The 22321-nt window shown below is 32.9% G+C and overlaps 1 protein-coding gene across 1 annotated transcript in view; it reads right to left on the bottom strand.

Moving 5' to 3' along the window:
- Positions 1 to 5515: 5515 nt before the first annotated feature.
- Positions 5516 to 22321, bottom strand: part of LOC134710718 (uncharacterized) — an 80827-nt gene continuing 64021 nt past the window's right edge. Inside the window, exons 28-30 of the mRNA XM_063571109.1 lie at positions 9270 to 18723; positions 8175 to 8587; positions 5516 to 7452 (exon numbers count right to left, since the gene is read on the bottom strand). Coding sequence (XP_063427179.1) covers positions 8305 to 8587; positions 9270 to 18723 — 9737 coding nt within the window. The 3' untranslated portion in view covers positions 5516 to 7452; positions 8175 to 8304. The remainder of the gene's footprint in view (positions 7453 to 8174; positions 8588 to 9269; positions 18724 to 22321) is intronic.

The following is a 22321-nucleotide window of genomic DNA, read 5'->3' as shown; positions in this document are numbered from 1 at the left end:
AAAGTGAAATAAAATAAAATAAAATAAATAAAAAACCAAAGGGTGTATGTAAATTTTGACTGCTTTGTGCTAGCCTACCGTAGTTGCAGGACTTTAGAGTGCTAGTACACTGGAACACTTATCCGCAGGAAGACAGTGCCCCACGCTAATTAAAACTGGATTAGCGCAAACCAGATCTTGCGAAGTACCATTTTTTAAGTCTTAGATTTGACTTGCGGCTTAATGACATGAAAAATTTATATAATGACCAAAAGTAGAAACAAAAATAATTTGGGGTGCCGCGAATTTGGAAAAAAAAACAAAGGTTATCGTGCGTTCTTGTTTAGTTAGCATAATTTTAATAGTTTAATTAACTTATCCCTACATTCATTTTATCTAATTTTAAATATGTTAAGTTATTACAAAGGTTTAATTTTTATTATTTTTTTTTATTTTTTTTAAATCATATTTAATTTGGATTTTATATGTCTTAAAGATTTAATTTTTACTGCCGGTTATGGCCTGACTCTATTTCTGAGTCACTTGTCAACAACTGTACATTGATGATGTATTTATACCATGCAACATAGTCCATGCGAGGGGGGTCGGGGGGGGGAGGGGTCGTGGTAATTCTTATTTATAGTTTACGCCCATTGAGAGTGATGGCTTTTTTCATTGGTTCATTTAGTTTATTGTATATGTGTGAACAAAACCAACAGACATAATATGTTAAAATGAATAAAATAGTGAAACATGCAACAGTCACTATTGTGTTATAATCTTAAGCACTATAAAAACAATTTGTTCAATCATTTCTATGCTAAAAAAACCCAGTAAAATCTCACTCTATCAACAATACAGATGCAGTGATTAATTTGTTTTTATAGTGTGTTGCTTTTAAATGTTAATTATAAAATATGAAAAATCATGACAAATAATAATATTTTCATATTTAATTCTTGAAAAGGCTTATTATCTGGCAAAATTTTAGACAGCAGTTTTGTTATCAATAAAGAAGGTTTTTGGGTTTAGGTGAATGTGACATTTGGTGTTAGCAGTCTTCAATAGTACAGAGAATATTGTTTAAAAAGAAAATTCACAAAAATTCAAAACGGAAAGCCCAAATCATATGGCAAAATCAAAGGATAAAACATATCAAACGAATGGACAAATAATGCATCATTGTGTATATATATATTTCATATATCAGAGAAAGGAAGAAAAAAAAAATAATTAAAAAGTGCATTAATCTAACGATTTGAAAAACCTTTTTATACTTTGATAAAATGGGAGAGATCCGTTTGCGCCAAAATGCGTTCTTTTGCGCCACACACTTATTTCTCCAATGCTACGTTTGCGCCACATGTTATAAAATTACAAGGTATCATTTGCACCATAAACAAAGCATACAATTGCGCCGATCAGAAGAACAAATGTTTCCCCTACTCCTTTATTCGGACTTGGAACCGGTAGTTTACACGGCAAAAGTTTCCTTTTCTGAAACATATCTTCTTCTTACTGCTGCTGCATGGGTTCTTCCCAATTCAGTTTGAAATGTATGTAGTAGCTTGTAACTTCACTTTATTGTCTAAAAACACAAACATTGAAGGATAAAATGCATAAAACAGTTCTTGATATAATCCTCATAATAATAAAGCCCATACGTATGTTGGGAACAAAGCACTGTGTCATCAACACAGCCTAAACATTATCAGCAAAAATTTCTATTTCCTTCTCTATTGACACAACTTTATTAATTATTCAGCAAAGCAATAAGTTTTATTCTCTCTATATACATTGACTATCTAATGCATTTTAAGTCACACCTCTTCAGATGCTCATCTTCATATGATACTTTTTAAGCCAAAAAAAAAAGAATAAATATATATATTAATCGTTAATATTTATAATAGGTATGTGTACAGGTAATTGGCGCAAATGAGTTCAAAATATTGGCGCAAGTGATACGTTTAGAGAGAAAAAAAATTGGCGCAAATGATACCCCTGAAAAACAGTCATTAGTGCAAAAGGACTGCTGCCTTCTTGCTTATTTAGCAAAACAAACAACAGTTACCTTGTTTATCCAAGACCGTTTTACTTCATAAAATAATGTGGGACAATCAGAACTTTTCATGTGAGACAATCTATATATCTTTATTCTCGTAAACCAGAGTACAATGGTATAGAGATGTATACAAATACATCAACATAGTATAAATTTTAAATACAAATGTAAAGTAGAGACATAAATTGATTACCCCGGAGATTTTATGCATTTCATAATAATTCTTTTAAGCTTGCACGGATTGTTTAGTTAAGATGCTATTCATTAGACCTTGAAATTCTAAAGTATTTGGTCGGTTTATAAAATGATGCTTCAGTAGCAATTGTCTACTATCGTCTATTGCTCGAGCATTCTAAAATATAATGGAACTCGTCGCCACATGATATCACCGGAATTGCACAAAGTACAAATACGATTTTCTCTCTGAATATTTTACAAGATACCAATTTTGAAAGAAATGTTTGTGCTCAAAGTTCTAAATCTACAAAAAGAAGCATTTCCCCCCTAAAATATCAAAGTAGGTTTCGAAATTTATACTATTTTTAAATAATTCATGATTTAGAGCTTTTGGAGAATTCTGTACACTAGCATATCATGTCTGTCTGAACTGGTCAGTTAATCTTAACCAGTTTTTGCTTATAAAATATGCCTTCATGAAAAAAAGAACTCTAACATTTTAAAAAGCGAACAATCGGGAATAAACCATTTCTTTATTTATAAATCAGTGAATATGTCATAAAAGACAACTTCAAACTTGTACCCTAAATTATGGTTGCTTAAAACTGACAAAAATGGACAATTATTCTTTTTCATTAGACGTTTGCGCTTTTTCGATAGGACCAAGGACCTATTACTAACATACGTCCTTGATAGTACATATGTGCTTTTTTATCAGGTGCTTTCAGTATTATTATGGTTTAAAGTTTAAAAGATCATTTAATACCAATAACACAAAAAGTTGCGTGATTTATTTATATATATGTATAAAAGACTTAATTTTTCGCCATCAGGCTTGGGTCAGATGAAAACGATGACGCAGCAAAAGGGCGAATGGAAAGACAACCACGACTCTTTCTAAAAGACATCACAAACAGTAGGTGCTTTGAAAAACATTTTCTGTCCTCACAAATTAAAACAAGCTTATATATAAGATACACCATTATGGCACAGTTCTAAGGAATATCCGTACAATAGAGTATAGTTGATTTGAATCCACTAAATATATTAATGGCTGCTTGTGGAATTTATGAAAATTTGGAATGTTCCATCCATAAAAACTTCGTTTTCCGATTCTTACTTCGTCGTTCATTCAGAAGAACTTTCAAAGATAATTATATAGTTGACCTATTGCTGATAGTTTCCAAGAAAAGACGCATATAAGTCAAGGCAATTATCAAACATGAAGATTATGAAAAGAACATTATTGGAATGTTGATAAAGTTCAATCCGTTTGTTTGTTTTAACCTTTTAAAGCAAGACAATCATAAGAATCTGAGATGTTCCTTATTATTTAGAATAAAACAATTGACGTGAGGGCAATGCTCTGAGCCACCGGTATAAGTCTACAGATAGCTTGAAAGCAATCGTATCCCAAAAACAAAAACTTAACACTGAGCAATGAACCGTGAAAATGAGTTAAAGGTTGAATCAATCTTGTGAGACTGACATATAAAATATTTGCAAACACGAAATATAGTAGACCTATTGCATATATTCTATTAGAAAAAAGACCACAACTCAAAAGCTTAATTTTGAACACTGGAGTTCAAGGTCAGATGACACCTGTCAGTTGGACATGTACACCTCACCATCATTACACGTAGAGCTATTGCATACAGTATAAGAAAATCAGACCAAATTACAAAAAAATAACAACATTAAGTAAAACACTGAACCATGAAAATGAGGTCAAGGTTAGACGACACCTGACAGTTGCACATTTACACCTTTACAATCCCCCATACACCAAAAATACAAAATCTATTGCTTATAGTATCTGAGATATAGACTTGACTACCAAAACTTAAACTTGTTCACTGATCCATGAAATGAGGTTCAGGTCAAGTGATAACTTTCTGACAGGCATGAGGACCTTGTAAGGTATGCACACACCAAACATAGTTATCCTATTACCCATAATAAGAGAAATTAACATTACAAAAATCCGAACTTTTTTTAAGTAGTCACTGAACCATGAAAATGGGGTCAAGGACATTGGTCATGTAACAGACTGAAATGTCATAACATAAGGAATCTATATACAAAGTATGAAGTATCCAGGTCTTCCACCTTCTAAAACAAAAAGCTTTTAAAAAGCTGGATAATGCTTTCGCCATAATATTACTATCCCCATGCCTTTTATAGCTTGCTACAGATAGTGTTTTTTTTCTCATTGTTGAAACATGAAAGGTCCTTTAGTTTCCTGTGGAGATTTCTCATTGACAATGGTACAACACCTTCTTTTAAATAACAGATAACCTGTAAACACCAAGATATGTCTCGCCTATTAATTATTTTGTTAATGCAAATGTTGAAATTAAAATAGCAACACTTTAATTAACATGCAAGTTATGCAAATATTTAAGGAACCATGACTGAAGGTATATGCCATAGGGCTAAACAATCTCCATGGAATCAGATGTTCCAACTGCATACCGAATACCATAGGCTTTTTCATAAGTTATTCCCTTTAACAAACCTAAACACAAATATTAACTTTAAAAAAGAAAATGTGGTATGTATGATTGCCAATTAGACAACTCTCCCCTAGAGACCAAAATGACACAGCAATTAACAACTATAGGTCACCCTGCAGCCTTCAACAATGAGCATAGTCAGCTATAAAAGGCCCCAAAATGACAATGCAAAACAATTCAAACGAGAAAACTAAAGGCTGTATTTATATAAGTTGTAAACTATGTAAAGTTTCAATGTCAATGAACCATGAGGGGTTGGGGTTGTATCATATATTATCTCAATGGAATTGAAACTTGCAAATACCAACACACTGACCTAAGCACAAAGTAATACATAAAAACTAAGCAAAAGTTTTGAAGTCAATAGACCATGACTGAGGGAGCAGGTTCAAAAATTCTCCAAGGTAATAAGATGTGTCAATTCTTATACAACTGCACACCAAATATAATTTGCCTAACTTGTTTGGTTACCCATCAACTGACCTAATCACAAACTAATACATGTAAACTATGCAAATTTTCAAAGTCAATAGACCATGAATAAGGGTTGGGGATGCATAATCTCTAAGGTAATGAGATGTGCCATTGTAATACAACTACATATATCAAATATCATTGACCTACCACTAGTGGTTTACCATAAACTAGACCTTATCACAAACGAATACATTGTTGATGCTGACATAGCATTGATTTTTCTAGCTTATTGACTCTGTCAAGACGAGACAAAAATTACCATGTAGGCCATGATGATCTAATATGAAAAAAAACCATGTTCTTTTAAATATTTTATTGTCATCGTCAGACTAACTTATATAAATATATGTATTACTTGGTGCAACAAGTGAAAATATTCTTAACTTGTGAAAATTCAATAATATACCAAGGAATGCCCACACCTTCTTCAACACCCTATGTCAGCTGTATATGAACTGATATTTTTTAGCATAAAATAAATCACCATTTTATAATATTCTATAAATCATGAACAATAAATTTCTTACATATCACAGGTTAATTGAATATAATTTTGTGTTTTTAATTTGTTTCATTCTCTCAAAATTGAAACATGTATAACAATTCTGTTTACTCAGAGATGTTTTTTATTGAGTCTTGCAATAAATACGATTGGAATGTAATAATTAAATATAAAGCTGGAACAAAATATTTTTAAATATAAAAGTAATAAATTTTAAATTATGAAAATATAAAAAAAATAATTCCAACCTTTTTATTTGGGTGATGATGTTTTATACAGGGAATGATTGAAGTAAAGATGTAAAAAATCTGTAAAATATAATATTTGGACGGCATTCTCTATAGTCAACCATGGGAAAATGACATGAATAAAATGAAGGGGGTGATAATATATACTGCAGAGTATTCAATTTATATATCTACACGAATCCCTGAATATAATATTCTTTTTTTTTATTTGAATTAAAACAATGGTATCTAAAATATCTACCCACCAAACACACCATTGGTAAAACTGGCAAGTTCATCAATTATTTTTTTACAATTCATCCAATCAAAATTCAAGCCTACATGTTATAATGATCATAAGACCACTCTTGTTTACCCTATAGAAGGCCAATAAGCCATGTCCATGAAGTACCTAATAATTCTACACATGGAAAACAGAAAAACCTAATGTATTTTCTTCTTGTGAAGAGAGTTCAAGAGACCATATTATTTCAATATGAATAAAAATTAATTCACATTTTCATAAAAAAAAATATACTGATAACAGTTTCCATAATAAAAAAAAAGGTGTTCTTTCATACACTGTAAAAACATTTATTAAAACAAGTTGACAAAGTATGTAAATTTAAGAAAGGACTAAAATCTTTTCGACAGATATCTATTTAGATTAAATAAATATAAAAATTACAAATTGAAAATTCTGTTTCAATATGTATCATACATATATTGAAGGATGGGTACCAGAAAGACAAGGTTACACTGTAAGTTGTCATAGTAACAATGTTTTATGTAAAGCAAAAAATAACTCTCAAACTGTCAGTATAAACAAAATTTGGAATGTTGAACAATTTTTCATTACACATATTAAAATAACAATAAATAAATATTTAAAAAATTCAACAATGCATAGATTTCTTATTCTATCACATGTATTACTTTGATAAAAATACAACTTGTTTAACATGATTATAACCATATTTAAGATATAAACTTGGATTTTAGCTTTTATATCATATACTTTAAATCTTTAAATATGTTCTTAAACTATATATCACATTGTAATGAAATATATTCTCAGACTAGAAAATAATGAATTAATCACAGAAAGTTAAGAAAATTCTTCACAAAATATATTTTAAATGATGCGAGACAAATTTTAATGACTAGGAATTTTACATTTGTTTAAAACAGGACGGTTTTGTTTTATAAAATAAAAAGGCTTGAAGTATTTCAAATGAAGAATTAATTATCCTACTGAATATCAACAAAATATGATATTTGTAAAAAAAATAATCTGTTATTTGTAAAGGAATGTGTGTACAGTTTTGTAAATGCCTCCTAGTTTCAGAAGGCTGGTATAAAATGACAAATGGGAATGAATACAAAAATGTGTAATGTGTTTAAAAATAAATATTAATGTGACGATCTTTTCTTTCCATCCATGCATCAACAGAATAAATATATAACTCATACATCCATCCAGTCTTCTTTCTTCTTACAACCACTCTGAAATTCAAAATCAAATACTCATTAAGACTGAATAAAAGCTAACCATTAATAAAATATAACAACAATTTATCTGGTAGGATCTATAACTGCTAACCTTATTTTTAAGAATATAATTTTTTTTGGATAAAAAATAGATTTTACTAGAATAAGAAACAACAAATTAAGAAATTAAGAAATTCTGACTTTACATGTTTAGAAAACAAATATTCTGTCGATTCATGTTAGAACAGTGTATGGGTTATAGGAAATTACACGCTAAACTTTTGTAAGTTATTCCCTTAATCATAATTTATAAATCTAAAATTTCCTTATTTGATACATGATGTGTCATTTCATCGTTAGAAATTATAAAAGCAATATCATCTTTAAACATCACCATTAATGTTATAATTATTTTGTATGTGTCTCTTTTGAAAAAAGTCTTTTGTGTCTCTGTAAGTAACATTGTCTGAAACTTTTGACTTTTTAAGTATTGGAATTTTAAATGTTTGAAGATAACAAACTGTACACATTAGAAAGACATATTATGGTGATTTTGTTACATTTATCTGTTATTCCAATACTTTTTGCAATCAAAGCAGTACTCCAGTTTTCTTCCCCGTTGAATGTACTTTGTTTGCCATTAAATCTTATAAATAAGTGTTTACAAACTATCTAAATGCTCTACTTTGGTAACAAAAATCAAACAAATATAAGATACACAAAGTCTATAAACTTACCACACTTTCAAACATATATCTCCACAATTATATCGAAAACAGGTCACAAATTCTCACTAATAATATCATCTAACATACTAAATCTTTGGCACCAAATATATCACAGAATAATAATACTGTTCCTGAGTCATCATGTTCGTGGCAATCTCCTATGTCTGAGAATTCGTGTTTTAATGTCTGATGAACTAATAGGACGAGTATGCAAAACTTCTTGTTCATATCGTGGAGACAAATAGTTACTATGGACGGAATCAGAATCAAGTGATCTACACGAGGACGACCTTGACATTGTAATATTCGATCGTTCATCATAAAGTTCATAGCTGCCACTTAAATTAGTAGTGTTCAATGAATCACAAGCAGAGTTTGTATAACTAGAATATGGTCTGTATGTACTTGAGCTTGTTCCATTCCTATAATTCAAAAATAAAAAAAAATAAAAAAAATCAGTATATTTTCAATCTAGCTTATACATTTACTGTCATAATAACATTCAACATAGTATATCAGTGTAAAATAGTATATAAATATTCATAAGTATTATTCGTAAACCAATTGTTCATGCCACTCACAAGTTCAAAATTATTTTTTTATCAAGATTAAGATTGTTATTAGGCATTGAAATCGGTATTGCACTGGTAATGTAAGCTGTTTTACATGATTTTCCCATTTATTTATATTTCAAGATACTTTTTAGCAACTTTTTAATCACTTATATTTTACATGTCTGACTCTTTTATAGCAACCATACAGTATGAGTTTTTCTCATTGCTGATGATCATACAGCTGCCTAGCTATAATTGCTTACATCCACTTTATTCAAACTTGGAAAGTTGTATCATTGGCAATAATGCCACATCTCCTTATTTTTATATATAACCAAGCAAAATTTTGACTGTTCCAATTGATATTGGTTTGCAGATAAATTCCAAAAGGCTAAAAGCTTCAGAATTTTTTTTTCTTAGCATGCTATCATTATTATGATTTTAGCTTTTTCTGTCAGAATTGCTTGCTTTTAATTGCTATGAGCATCTTCATATTAAGACAACTTATCCCAATGAAGCCTACACAGATTCATAATAAGTCATACTATACCTGTGTGTATTAAGAGTTTCCTCAGCTCTTGATATCTCCACTTGGTTTCGTTCTCTAGCCTCTTGTATCTCCCTCAGCAGTTCTTGAGTCTCATTTACACTGTAGACACTCTCTGACAATGCTTCTTGTTCATACGAATGATGAGGACTAATAACATCAGTTCTTAGATTGTACTGTGGCGACACAGATCTATTAAGCTGTGGTGAACTGGATCTGTTATACTGTGGAGACATTGATCTACTGTAATCTGGAGATGAAAATCTGTTATAAAGAGGTGGTGATGGTCTGCTGTATGACCCTGACCTTCGTGACGGACTCTCAGTAGTATAGGTCATTGACCCTGACCTTCTTGACGGACTATCAGTCGTATAGGTCTGTTGACGCAGTGACGAGTAATAGTTAGCATCAGCTGAATAGCTCCGTTGACTGGTGGAGGAGTAAGTATCAGTGGAATATCTTCTTTGGCTTGTGGTATAGGATCCAATACCATTTTCTACAGGTTCCGTGACAGATATAGATATACGTGGAGAAGCATTTAGTGTTTCACTTGAATAAGCTGAGTAGCTTCTTGGACTTGCCAGAGGGGTATGATCTCCATCATATCTTTGACCAACATAAGGAGAACAGGACCTACTAATTCTGTGCCGTACATCCTCTTGTTCAGTTGCCTTGACAACTTGTTTGCGTAGTTTGATTAAATAAGCAGCATGTTCTGAAGGTGACATTGTATGAATGTTAATTCTATCACGATTCCTAGGACTGGCACTATTGAACTTTCTATCGATTTCATCAAATGCAGGGCTTATTCTGTTAATTGATTTGACAGTATTAAAATTTTGTTGCTCCATTTTCCTCTCTGCTTGAAAAGCTTCAATTTCTGTCTGTCTCATCATTCTATGTAGGTCACGGTTTCTTCCAACAGGCCTACCTCTACCTTTTCCAGATTTAATGTCCATTCTTTCCTTACATACTTTAATATCATATTTGGATTTGCGTAGATCTTCCATGTATTTAGTGAGGTATTCTTTAGTGACAACATGAGTATTGTGTTCTTCTTCAATATCAATGACATCTTGAATGTTATTCCATGTCTCTTCCAGCGAGCCAAGCAACAAGTCAGTTTGTCCAATACAGTAGTTCAATTTTGCTTCCAGTAATTCTACAGTAAGACTTGCAGGTAGATAGTTCAATGCCAACATTTCTATGATCTCCACTCGTTCTTTGTGCAATCGATCCAGTTCACTTTTGATCTGGTTACTGTTCGGATCCTTCTTTTGGCTTCTTTGAGGTGGTTCATAAGCGGGTACAATTTCATTGTCTGTTTGTGTAAAGTCATCTGAGATGTCCACAGAAACTTCAGTTCCAATGCTACAAGTTTTTCCTTTTTTATTGGTATAAGTATCAACTGACAGAGATCTGGGAAGTGATGTTACTGGTTTCTTGTCTGATTTTACAATTGCTGGTACCTTATTTAATGAACGAACTGTTGGTATCTTCTCTGATGAGACAGGTGGTAATGATGTTATTACAGCTGGTTTTCTGTCTGATGTTACTTTTGTTGCACTCTCTTTGACAACAGTTTCCGAATTATTTCTTGGTGTATATGTTATCACAGCTGGTTTTCTGTCAGATGTCACTTTTGTTACATTCTCTTTGACAACAGTTTCTGTATTATTTCTGGGTGAGTATGTTACCACAGCTGGTTTTCTGTCTGATGTTACTTTTGTTACTCTCTCTTTGACAACAGTTTCTGAATCATTTCTGGGTCTATCTCCTTGATAATCAATTGTGTAGGTTGGCATGAACTTGATGTCAGTTTTGTCAATTTTCATAATAGGCTCATCAGTTTCAATGTTTGTCTGCACTTTATATTCTCTAAAATTCGGCCTTGTGACAGGTTCAGTCCTGGATTTCAATGGAGTTTCCTCCCTTCTTTTATTTGATGGTTCATCATTATCACTCATAACATCATCAATTAAGTCATTCTTTGATTTGTCGTCTTTTTCAACATTCTGTTCTTTCAGTTCTTTCTCTATCCTAACATAATCTTTCCACATGGACTCAAGTTTTTGAAGTTTACTTTCAGTATCATCATTTTCTGATCTATCTTGTTTTGTTTCTGTGACGTATTCTGTCACTACTTTCTTTTCTGGCACATCCTGGGGTTCATTGTCCTCTGATAGAATACTGTATTCTCTTGTTTCTATTGAATTCATATCAAATGTTACTTGTTTGTTTTCATTATTTCTTTTCTGTAAATCCTCATCATTTAAAGTTTCTAGTTCTTTCGTCATTTCAAATTCAGTTTCGATCACTTTCTTAGTCTTGCTTTTTAGAGCATCAGTTCGTTGTTTTCTTTCAGAAGCAGCTTTCCTGATAGCTTCCATTGTTTTCTCATGTTCTTCCTTTAGAGCATCCATTTCAGCCTGACTAGCCTCAATATCTGGTACATAAAATTCTGTCTCCATTACATGCTCCCGTTCAGTCAGTATAGTTTGAACTTGAGTATTGTCACGTTTTGAATGATGATGTTCCGATACTTGTTCGAAGACTTCATCTCTTCCTTCCTTCTCGTCGTCACTTTCTTCATCTCCTTTGTCATCTAATTGTTTTCTCTTTATAGTTTTAGTTTCAAAAGAGTGGTGTTCTGATTGTCCAGTTTCTGAGGTACGCTGGGAAGAATCACTTTGAGATGAGTTAGACTGCTGTGAGGAAGTAGAAGGTTGCTCATTAGTATTCTGACGAATGCCAGCTTGTGTTGGCCTGATGTAATCTTTTGACAATGTATATCTAGTATCGTCTTTCCTGGGAGATACCATATCTTCAACAATATTCTCATTATCAACATATCTTTCAGTAGGAGCTTTACGTTCAAATTTAAATGTTTCTGATAAAGATGGTTGATGTAGTTTACTTTCTTTCGGAACTGTTGATTTCAAAACCTCATCGGTAACATTTTCTCGAGAAGATTCACGATCTATAATAATTTCCTCATTCAAGTGATGTCTTTTAAATGTTCTAGGCTCAATTTTATGTGACTGTAGATCTCTCTGTCTAGTTTCATTCTGAAGTCTACTATTTTCTTCCTTGACCTTCCATTCTGTAGGTTCTGTTTCCGTTATTGTGACAAATTCCTCAGTTATAACTTCTCTTGGAGATTCTATATTCTCCTCATCAACTGCCCTTTGATTTGTTTTTGTTGGCCTCGCTTTCCATGATAGGGTGTCTCTTGTTCTGTCCCTTTGTGAAATATAAGAGGAATATGTGTCTTGCTTTCTTTCATGTGTTGATGGTTCATTTGTTGAGACAGCGTCTTGCTTTCTGTCCCATCTTGATGATTCAGTAGTGGATTCAATGACTGGTTTTCTCTCCCATTTTGATGTTTCTGTAGTGGATACAGTGTCAGGTTTTCTGTCCCATCTTGAAGATTCAGTAGTGGATTCAATGACTGGTTTTCTCTCCCATTTTGATGTTTCTGTAGTGAATACAGTGTCAGGTTTTCTGTCCCATCTTGAAGATTCAGTAGTGGATTCATTGACTGATTTTTTGTCCCATCTTGAAGATTCAGTTGTTGATACAGTGTCTGGTTTTCTGTCCCATCTTGATGGTTCCGTAGTGGATACATTGTCTAGCTTACTGTCCAATTTAGATGATTCAGTTGTGGATACAGTGTCAGATTTTCTGTCCCATTTTGATGGTTCTGGATCAGATATTATGACCACTTCCTCTGTGATCCATTCTTGGGGAGATTCAACTGTTTCCCCCTCAATGTGTTCCTCTGTTGTTTTTCTTGGCTCTATTTTCAGTGAGGTAAGATTGTCCCTTCCACGTGATGTATATGATGAAGTGTTGGTTTGTTCACTGACCTCCCATGGCATTACAGTCGTTTCTATTACAATTTCCTCACTCTTTGTTTCTTCTGGAGATTCAACAGATTCCTTTTCCATATGTTGTGTTGTCTTAGGGTCTGTTTTGAGTGGAGTTGTCTCCCATGGCATATACTCGGTTATTGTCACAATTTCCTCAGTTACTGTCTCCTGAGGAGATTCAAGGTCAGCAGACTGTGAATCCGATTTCTGAGATTCTATTTTTAGTGAGAGAGTGTCTCTGTGTGTTTTCTCTGAGGATGTACCTACTTCACTAACTGAAGGCTGGGTATCTACTATTATTATTTCTTCTACAGTAATTATTTCTTCTGGTGACTCAGGTCTTTCTCCCTTATTTTCTTCTTGAAGATATTGTGGTTTGTCAGATTTTGTTTTTGTTTCTGATAAACGTAAATCTTTTAGTCTTTTTTCCTCCTGATAAGATCTGTAAGTAGGGCTAATACTTTGCTCATTCTCCTGTTTTCTCGAAGCAGAAAAATCATAACGGTTAGTACTGTCACGATTGTACCTATTTCTGTATGATGAGGCACTGTTTTGCTGTACCGATGAATTAGATGATTTTGATTCTTCAGATTTCACATCCTGTTCTTCTTTGAAGTCTGTATGTTTTGGCGAGGTTTTATAACTGTATCCACTATATCTGGGATGTATCCGTACTCCACGATCAATCTCAGTATTGTCATTTTTGACAGTAGTATGATTTTCAACAGTATCATGTTTTCTAGCATCAACAACACTTTCTGAAGGATGACTAGTATTTGTAGCAATTGTTTCTGTTTCATTTTTCTTACGATTTTTCTCTAAACGATGCCATTCTGAACTTTCCACATTTTGTACATAGCATTTGTTAACAAAGTCATAAAACATGACACAATTCTCAGTATATACTTCCTCAGAGCTTTCTTCTCCATCACTGGTCACATGTTTTTCTGAAGTTGTCATGTGTTGAGGTTTAGCTTCTGTTGTACTTGTTCCTTCTGATGAATTTGAAACAGTTCCTGTCTGCATATTAGTTCTATCCACAGAGAACAAGGAACCAGTTGCTGATGCAGTTTCTGGTTGTTGGTTATTCCATTCATAGTTCAGGGAGGCAGTGGTTGTTGTGATAGGTTGTGAGCTTGCCATACTCCACACAAAGTCAGTTTGCACAGATATTTCACTACTTTCTGTCTTTCTAACTTCTGGTTCATCAGTTTGTACAGAAATTTCTGACTTATCCAAATCATTTGTTTCTGTGAAAGAATGTGTCAGATTATATTCAGTCTGTGTAGATTCTACCATTTTTGTTTCCAACCTTTTATCTGTATCTACATCAGTATTATTTAAGTTCTCCAGTGATCCAGTTGTTTGTGTTGAAAGAGATGATGTTTCTGCAGTGGCAAAATTTTCCACAGAACTAGCCTGACTGATGTCAGCTCCTGGTAATCTCTGATTTATATTCCTAAGCAATGGTATTGTCTCTAACATGAGAGAAGACAAATTGTACCAGTTTTCTGAATCTTCTGAGGGATTAAACTGTGTCATCCTGCCTTGTAGAGTGACCATACTCTGAGATCTTAATGGCGAGTCTAAACCTGGCAATACTTGTACTATTTTGCCATCAGGTGATATAAACACTGATGCATCTGTCTGAGTTTCAGAATCGGCCAAAGCTGCCTGGGTACCAACAGATACAAATCTGGACGGTGATATCAGCTGTCTACTTCTTTCGGGAGTTTCACCTTGAGCACCTGAGATGTCTTCAACATTGCCATTATGATCAAGTTGTGACTGCTGGGTTTGAAGTGGAAAGAGAGAGGAGTACAGAGCATCTTGATTGATAGCATGAGAAGATTGTTTATCATCCTCTGTATCGTCTACAACACTTGGTGCTGGTGTTGGAGGCATGTCTGGACTGCCAGTTCCAGCATCCTCTCCTTCAAGGTCAGGCTCAATATCACTGATATATTCTTTATCTTCCTTCTGTTCAAGTTCTATGCTGTTACTTTCTGAGTGTTGTACATTTGGAGGAAAGATGCCTTCATTATCACTTGAAGTTGTAATTTTTTCTGGCTTTTCCATATCCAGTAAACTTGTTGATCTTGATCTATGCATTTTTCTCTGATTTGAAATTTTACGTGGCAAGTTATCTGATGACACAGATCTGGTTGGGATGGGTAGTATAGATTCATCAATTCCAAATTTATGTCGGAGAGGCTCCTCGTCCTCTTCTTGCCTGGAAGTAACTCTTTTATTCTCGTAATAAGCTGTCTCTATTGGATTAACATCATAAGTGACTATTTCCTCTACAACCTCAGTTGTAAGTGGACTTGTTTCCCCTGAATTTAGAGGATCACTTTGATTATCTCCCATGCTGTCAAAATTCTCAGATATATCCTGACTATCAAGGTATTGTTCCTCTGATATTTCCTGACTTTCCAGACCAGTTTCCTCAGATATTTCTTGACTATCAATACCAGTTTCCTCAGAAAACTCTGGACTATCCAAATCATTCTGTGATAAAATATGTTCCATATTAGTTATCATTTCTTCTTGACTATCCATGCTCCCATCAGAATCTTTATGATCACTATCTCTATATGAAAGAGTTTCTGCATTACCATGGTTTTGCGACAGAATATTATCGTTAGATTCGTGAACTTTATATCCTTCCTGTTTGGATGTATAATGTTTCAATTGCTCCATACTTTCTCTTGTATGTGACTGTCCCATAAATACGAAAACAATACTGTCATTTGAGCTACTAGAATGAAGAGATGCAGCTTCCTCATACTGGTCCATACAGTTCTCAGACACAGATCTACGGAAGTCAGAAACTTCTACATCTTTGCAAATATTTGATAGTGATGAACATTTTTCCAAATTCTGATTTTTAGAGTCCATCATTTCTAAAAGTTCTGCAGAATTTCTTCTTTCTGGCATACTATTAATTCCCATTTCTATGCTGGACCTTGAGTCTTCCTGATGTCCATCAGTATTGTCATTTTCATTACTGAAATATTCACTCTCCATTTCACCACCACTTCCAGAATTAAGACCTGATGCAAACTGTTCATACATGTCGTCTGCAACGACTTCACCAGGTGATAATGATCGATCACTTGATTCTTTTTCCACAAACATTTTATTTTCAATACATGCTGGTGAGTGATGTTCTTGTCCACCAATAGTATCGCTATCACTTATTGCCCCATTATTTTGATTTTGCACATTTGACAAATATTCTGTTGTCTGTGACATGAGTTCCTCCATGTCTTCATCATCAAAAACATTCCCAGAATCCTTCTGTGGGATTTTCTGAACACTTTTATTGTCTATGTCTACAAGTTTTGGCAAGTATGACTGAGCACCAGATGACGGTTCGAAAGATGTTTCAGTTTCAGTGGTTCTTACTTCAACTAAATCGGGACCAATATTTCCAACACCTAATAACTTTTCTGAAAGCTGACTTCCTCTTGGTGATACCGAAACAGAATCTCCATCTGTAAAATCAGAACTGATGGCAGAATCGTCTTTACTTTTACGACTATATTTTAAATCCTCTATTTTTTTCTGAAGTTCATTTTTCAATGTTTCTCTAATAACTTGTTCCCTTTCTTTTAGCTGTTCAGTGTTTACAGACACAGTTTTTTGCATTTTTATTTCTTCTTTATGTTTTTCATTGATTAAGGCTTTTGATGAATCTGAAATATCTGGTATTTGAATGTTTTCACATGATAAGTCATTTATTTCATCACCCTCCCTAGGTGATTGTTGTGGAGTTTTATATTCAGATGACATAGAGCTTGTTCTACTCATTTCTGCAGTAACATAGACATCTTCTGATGATCTAGATGTATCACGACTTGTATTGATCGATTCTACAGGTAACTTTTGCTCTTCAGAGGTAAATGTTCGTGGTGTCATATCTAATGTTTGTTCAAGATTTTGAGATTCATTTTCACCCTCATGAAAAGATGCACTTTCTGTTTGATCACTTTCCAATTTTGTTATGTTTCCACGGGGAGTATTTTCCTGAGATCCAGTAAAGTATTTCCCGTAACTAGCTAACGAGTCGATATCGTCAGAATCATAAGCAGCTGAAACGCCTCTCCTTCTATCATATATCATTGTCCCATAGTCTGATGTAGTATCTGATTCTCGCGGAGAAAACATACCCTCTTCTTTTCCTATCAATCTATCATTGTCAATAGGATCAATAGGATAGTTTTGGACAGTTGTTTCCACAAAATGTTGCTCATCTTCCTCAACATTTAACCGCTCAGATCTTAATTCCAAATTTGAATCAGATCGATCAGAGGACAATTCACTTGATGCACGAAATGTTCTTTCCGAAATAATATTTCCAGAAGGAGGTTCATCAGTTGCTTGATTTAATTGGAATTGCTGCCGTGTGATAGTTTCATATCTAGTTTCAGAAATATTCGATGTTCTATCCGTAATGTTAATGTTTATACTTTCGGGAATATTTTCTGTTTCACGGCCAGGTGAATGAAGTCCATACGTTTTATACTCAGTTTTTTCAACATTATAATGAATATTTGTTTCCTCAGGTTTCAATGTCACTTCATATTTAACAGGAATTTGTCTTCCTGATGGTGGCTCTTGTAATACCATATAACCTGATTCGAAAAAATGATCTGATGTAGAAGGTGTTGCTGGGGAACATGATTCTGTTTCTACGATAACAGCATCACCATCAGATTCTGATCCAGATTCCATATCAACATTAGTTTCGAAATTTGGCGGTACGTCAGTTATATCTGCTGACCAAGTATCTGGAGTAGTATGCGAAAGATCAGAAAGTTTGCATTGTTTTGTTTTCACCATTTTCTTTCCACCTGGTGATTTGTCCTTTCCTCCATCAGCTTGACCTTTTGGGGATTTTATACATTTATCAACAGAGTTCCAAACACTGATCGGTGATGCTGACAGAGAATGCCGCAAACCACTTTCTGTCTGTGTTGACATGGGTGATCTCATTGGCAGAGACATAAAAGGACTGTCCGTCTGCTGACTAGCATCTCTTGTCTCAGAGGTTGACCTTGAGGATTGACCTCCAGATGATACAGAACTCCTCCAAGAAATTTGCCTTGCATCCTCTAACTGATCTTGTCCATTGTATTCACAAGACTGTTCCTCACTTTGACTAAGATTTCTAAGTTGTAAACTAGGAATATAGTTTCCATTAACATGACGATTTTTCTGTCGGGCGCCATATTGTTCCTGTTCAGAATCACCTGCAGAGTATCCATTTGGAATATTCCGATCCATGTCAATATCTTCTAATCCATCATTTTGTGTTATCGAATCAGTTAACTCATCAATACAACTATTTAAAGTCTTGGCAATGTCTATAGGTATTTCTTCCTTGTTTTTCTTTCCATCCCTGGACTTCCTGGATGGAGATTCATCTGAGTAGACGCTGTCATTCTCAGAAGTAATATATTCATCAGAACTTAATCCTTTTGATTTTTTGCCAGAACGATCTGCTGACTTGGTATTTGGACGTCTCCTCCGTCTTGAGGCTGAATCAGGTCTTGAAGATGACGATTTACTTTGACTTTCTGCAAAAAAATAAACATAACATTATTCAATGCCTCCACATGAAAACATGAAATCATTAAAATTTACATCAATCTTCAGGCTTATTTTTTCAACACCTTCCAATAGCGATCAATATCTTTGGTAAATATACCTTCCAAGGACTTCACATGTAATATACTACTTAAAAGAATCAATATAAATTTTGCAGGGACAAAATCACAGGTTATAATTCTGTTCAGTAGACCAAAACATTGTTTAAAAATGTGAATAATATCGCCTTTAAATTGAAATATATCTCTCCTCTCTCTGCCAAGAAATACACCTACATGTATTTTTATGTATACTGCTTCCAATTTATAAATATAATTAAATTCTCGCATCAATAATTGCACTCTTGTCACAAACAATTTAATTCATATTCATGTTTTAAAATCGTGAATTTGTAAGCAGTTTATGTCACAAGTACGTAGATATAAAATGTTTTCCCCATATTTATTTAAACTCATCTATATGGTTGATATCAAATTTATCAACCTAAAAACGTTATTTCAATATCAGCAAACAATACAAGCTTTGTGGTAATGATTGAAATGTAAATATCGCTATTTAATTTTCTAAACTTAAAAGGTCCGTGACCAAACTAGACCATCAGGTCGTTCTATTGAACAATAATCCCTATTTACAAATAATTTAATGGAATTTATTCAAAAAGATCTCTTACATGAAAATTAAATGGCATAAATAATCTTTATAAATATTGAGTAATTTTACAAATTAAACTTAAAGCGATACATATCAATTCAAACTATGTAAAAGGGTGGTATGTGTTGGTTTTATGGTCACTGGGTTAAGGCTAACCAAAAACATAAAGAAATTTTATATAAAAATAACATGTTTTAGATTCTCTAGGTTGATTTCGGGTAAAAAAAACCTTAAGATTACAACTACAGAAGAAATTAATTTTCCCTGCTATAAACAAGTATCTTAAATCACAGAACAATACAGTAGACACTAATTTGGTTATTGAAATATGTCTTCTGTTGGGTGGCCCTTTCAACACAATGCAAGACACTTAGATAATCTGATATAAAATATGTCTTGAAAGAAACCAATTTAATAATAAAAGAGAGAAATCAAGGCTAAAATAAAATAATCATCTGATCTGCAAAGCTTATATCCATTAAGCCATCTCCCTAAAGGCATATTCGAGCCAAAACTTGCAATAAATTGTTTGTTTTGCACCTATAATTGTCAGTATTTATCAATAAATAGTTGAAGGTAATTTGATCAAATCATATCATCTATTATTGATGTGTTAAAAGACCGTCTGCTGATAACTATATGACTGACAGAAGAATGTCACAGTACATGTCAAGGCACAGTACAAAGGGATCTACAGTGGATTACAATTGACATACCTTTGTCAATGTTTACATTTATAGATCACACGTTCATCAAAGACATTATTAAAAACTTCTTGATTTCTTTTTATGTTTAAATTCATATGTGATTACTTGATAACTTATAAGGAACCATTTTCATATAATGATTATAATGGTTGCTTTTTCTGGTGTTTTAACTTCAAGAGCAATCAGACCTGAAGACATTTTACATACAGAGGTCAAACTTATCAAGGTCATCATCCACCAATTTAAGCAAAACTGTGATTTAGCCTAATACTGTTCTTAACTTTAGTTTTCAAATTCATTATATACTATGAAAGCTCTTATAGTGTAATAGAGTGCAAGAGTTTCGGAAAACAATGCATACAATTATGTCTATTTTTCTGAATTTGAAAGATAAGTAGAACCAATACATATAAATGCATATTTTCCAATTACTTGCTTACTAATAAAAACTCAAAACCCAAGCTTCAATAACATTTAAAATGAGAATTAAAATCCAAGAAAAAAGATTCTTGAACTGTATACATACATATTTATATACTAAAACTTTTCAAAGTTATAAATTCTTGCCAACAAATCCTGATCAATGAGACATGAAAATCTTAATCCTCTAACACCAGTATATATAGAGTTATAAAATTTGAGTTTAATCCAATTTGAAAATGTTGAAATATTTTTCAAAAGAGTTAATCCAGTACACAACTTTAAACAACCTTGTAGGGTTTTTTTTCTAAAAAAAATACACTTTTAAATTAGGAATATTCAGTTAGAAGTTGCAAATAAACAAACTTAGGAAAAAAATGTCACAATGTTGATTTCAACAATGTTTGAAAAACCAAAATATCTGCCTGTCGCAAAACTAATAAAAATTTTCAATGGTCAAAGTGGTTTGATTTTGAAAATCATTTTTGAAGCAGTATTATTTAGAAAACACAGAAGATAACATTTAATGCATCTTTTCACATATCAATAAACATGTATGTATGTTGCCTTTTATAAAAACTTTAGAATCCAAAAGATGGAAAATAGGGGTTGATTTCTTTTATTTCACAAATGTACACAGTGCATCAAGAAAACTACAATGGATTGATAGTCCTATAGTCCTATACACAGCTACCTCAAAATTCCTCCTCCTAATAGTCCTGCAGACTATATTGTTTATTAATGGCAGTTCTATAGGACTTTTTCAAGTTGCAATGGTCTTTTTTATCGTCACATACAAATCTAATGTGTCAAACCCTGAGCCTGGATAAGAATCATTCAATGGGGGATCTTTTGGTTAGCATTTTGTATTGTTTACCTCAGGGAATGACCCTCTTTTAAAATATCAAACTTCAATGAAAAATTTAAAGCTTCCCAACTAACAGTCCTTTAAATACATTGTAGCTGATGCTCTCAACTCAAGTGCATAAATAATAGATTTTTTACTTTATGGTCGGCAAATCTTATAGAAATCATTAAGACAATCAATGGACGATTATATTCCATGGATATGACCGCATTCATTCTCAACATCGACAAAATATAAAAGTTTGTCATCCTATATCAAAACATGCCCCCTGAAATAGTGATCTTTTAAGATTGTACTTTTCTTAGATAAATATTTTTTCAAGGGAATAAATATTTATATTTTGCGTCTACATTTTCATATAACAATGTTATTTTAGAGAAAGTTTAAAGGATTTTCTGTAACACATATTTAAAAAATATGCTGACAGCGCTTACAAATCTCTTTAACATAAACCAAAATAACCCCCGAAGAAGTGGATTGAGGTCAGTTTTAAAGCAAAGTTACATTCTGCCAAGTTTCATGATATCTTCACAATAAATAATATACTGAGTCAAGTTTATATAAGATCCTTTTTAGTTCCTAAATTTTGGGTCACTGCCATATTAAGGTATATAACGAAATGTGGTTGTTAAAACCTAATGTTTTTATGATTAACATACTTTATCTCTAGATAATTTTGTCAAGACGCTTGTGTTGCTATAAAAATCTTTGTATTTTGGAATGAAACCAATAATTCTAAGGTGTTTCCTTATAAATGTATATGGGTTTTGTTCATTCAATACTAAGCATATATACAGTCATATTTTATAAAGAAAAAAAACTAAGTATGCATAAGAACTTCCATTCATAAGCATTATCTAACAGAGCATAAAAATTAGCTTTGTTGTAATTCTTAGGCAATAGATTTGAATAATTTGTTCC

The sequence above is a fragment of the Mytilus trossulus genome, chromosome 3 (assembly GCF_036588685.1).
Source record: "Mytilus trossulus isolate FHL-02 chromosome 3, PNRI_Mtr1.1.1.hap1, whole genome shotgun sequence".
Classification (NCBI taxonomy): domain Eukaryota; kingdom Metazoa; phylum Mollusca; class Bivalvia; order Mytilida; family Mytilidae; genus Mytilus; species Mytilus trossulus.
Note: the sequence above shows the minus strand (reverse complement) of the source record. Positions and strands in the feature narration are given on the sequence as shown.